Here is a 2,500-nt window from a genome sequence, read left to right as displayed (position 1 = left end):
CAATTACCAACCTTACCCTCCTCTTCCTTCAAAGAGGAGATCAAACAGTCTCCTCCTCTCCTTCCACCTAAAGCTCCTTCCCTGCTCCCTATTTCCTGGTGCTACAGTGAGGCAGCAGGTGCAGATGTACCCAACATCTGTCTGTCACGCCCCTTCTCTCGTACAGCCCTATCCCTAACCCTTCTTTTTATAATTGGTATGAATCATATCCATTTGAATCCAATTTACCAAATGCGTTTTTTTTCATTAACTTGGAAAGCTTTTTAATTACTTTTGGTAAATGAAATTAAAGCTTTGATTATGATGTGTGGGGCCGACGACTATGTGTGTGGCCTAAATTAATCAACTTCCCTCCCTTTCTTTGCTCGCTAATTCTTTCCGTATAACTCTCTTTCTCTCTCGCTCTCTCTCTCACTCTCTCTCCTCAGTCTGGCTAATGTCTCTCCAATGTCTCTCTGTTTCAGAATCCGACACAGAGCTGGTGTCTCCTGCGATCGTGATTGGACCGAGGAACACAACAGTGGTGGCCGGGAGGGAGGTCACGCTAGAGTGCATCGCCAACGGCAGGTATGACAGCAAGCGTCTGCAAGCAGGACCACTCACACACACACACACGCACCCACAAACAAATGCACGCACACACACACACACGCGCACACACACACAGACACACACACATAGGCACGCACACAAACACACATACATACACATTCACGCCCACACACACACGCACAGTAACACTAATACACACATACAAACACACAAACACACACAGACGTACACACAAACACATGCACACGCACGCACATGCACATGCACGTCACGTGTTTGAGCGTGAATTCAATTAAATGTACGACATGAAAAAAAGACCAATCAAATTCTGCAAAGTATACCCAAAAAAACCTGAATTACACGGTACACAATAAGACAGACGAAGTCAACATTGAGTGTATGCAACATATTGCCATCGTTCATTAGGAACAGTGTCTGGAGTGTCAACCATATGCCACTGCTACCCAACGTCGAAACCCAACCACAAGATCCAGAAATTAGGAGACATTTGCAAGATCATGCTCTGACGCTCCCACCACCCACACCCGCACACATTGTGGGCAGACTAGTGGGAAACTCAACAGCTGCTTTACAGGGTGCTAGGGTTCAAGTTTTGACAGACGCTCAACTCCAATTAGTTTTTGCCTCGACCCCGTTCACCCCATCCTGTCCAATCACCCACTGGGTTCAACATGGGGACAGAGACAGCCAATCACACGAGATCTACCCTGTTCCTCCCTCTCTCTCTTGCCGTCTTTCTTTCTATCTCATGCTCTTTCTCTCTCTCTCTCTCTCCTCTCTCTCTCTCTCTCTCTCTCTCTCTCTCTCCCTCTCTCTCTCTCTCTCTCTCTCTCTCTCTCTCTCTCTCTCTCTCTCTCTCTCTCTCTCTCTCTCTCTCTCTCTCTATCTCTCCCTCATTCTTTCTTAGTCCCTCTTCATGTTTTAGTTTAGTTAGTAAACTAAAAGTTTGGTCAGCTAGACTACAGGATAAATACACACGTTTGAATGTTGTATACTATTGTTGGGTTTTATTCTCTGTAATGCAGGCTTAAGAGTATCCACACAGTTAACAATTGGCCATTTCGCCATTCAGCATCGAATTGTATTCAGAACGCTGTTTTCCATTTGTTTGTAAATCTACTACCTTGGTTGAGATTTCTTTGTTATCTGTTTAATATAACAGTTTTTTGTTGGCTGTAAATAATGTGTCTTTTCAGTACGTTATATTGGTAGAGTGCTGCATTGACAACAGACCAAATGCAAGTCCTGGGCTTTATTTCAATGTGTGTGTTTGTGTTCATCCTGCTACCGTGCATTTCAATGTTTATTTTTCTTAATGCGATTCTATGCTTCCGGTAAAGTCTCAGTAGCTTTTCCCGACAATCAGCAATCCACCATGAGTGAGCGAGTCTCTCTCACGCTGAGTAGAACTGACTGGCTCTAATATACAGACGGGCATCTGTCATTCCTCCACTCATTGGCTCAGAAACACACGATAGATTTAATTTGCAGTAATATGTCACGGTCTTTAGCTCTTCGCTTTTGTTCCATTCGGTTTCCATTTCATTTCAACTACTCTCCCCATGCTCCCGCCGTCACTTTTCTCTCCCCTACCTCTTTTCTCCTCTCTCCTTGTCATCTCCCCCCCCCCCCCCCCCACACACACACACACACACACACACCCAAAAGCTGTCCATCCTTATTTTCTTATCCTTTTCCTCCACTTAGACTCTCTTTCGCTACCTTAACCCATTTTACAGCTTTTTTACTCCCTCTGATATCCCGTGCGCGCAGACCCGTGGACAGGCTGGTGCTGTCGTGGCGACGCGAGGGCCGGTGGCTGGCGGGCGGTCGGCGGCTGGTGATCCCCGCCCCCGTGCTGGCGGACTCCGGGGTCTACGTGTGTGAAGCGCTGCTGAGCAACAGCACTCTGAGGACGGCCGAGGCC

The 2,500-nt window shown here is 46.7% G+C and overlaps 1 protein-coding gene across 2 annotated transcripts in view; it reads left to right on the top strand.

Annotated features, from left to right (window-relative positions):
* Positions 1-2,500, top strand: part of sdk1a (sidekick cell adhesion molecule 1a) — a 255,428-nt gene that overhangs the window by 152,877 nt on the left and 100,051 nt on the right. For both annotated transcript variants that reach the window (XM_030350672.1, XM_030350671.1), the window contains 2 exons: positions 465-567; positions 2,347-2,500. The exon at positions 2,347-2,500 is cut by the window's right edge and continues 22 nt beyond it. In XM_030350672.1, the coding sequence (XP_030206532.1) occupies positions 465-567; positions 2,347-2,500 (257 nt within the window). The remainder of the gene's footprint in view (positions 1-464; positions 568-2,346) is intronic.

Source organism: Gadus morhua, chromosome 3 (genome assembly GCF_902167405.1).
Source record: "Gadus morhua chromosome 3, gadMor3.0, whole genome shotgun sequence".
Taxonomy (NCBI): Eukaryota; Metazoa; Chordata; class Actinopteri; order Gadiformes; family Gadidae; genus Gadus; species Gadus morhua.
The sequence above is the reverse complement of the archived record's forward strand: the minus strand, read 5'-3'. Positions and strand labels throughout refer to the sequence as shown.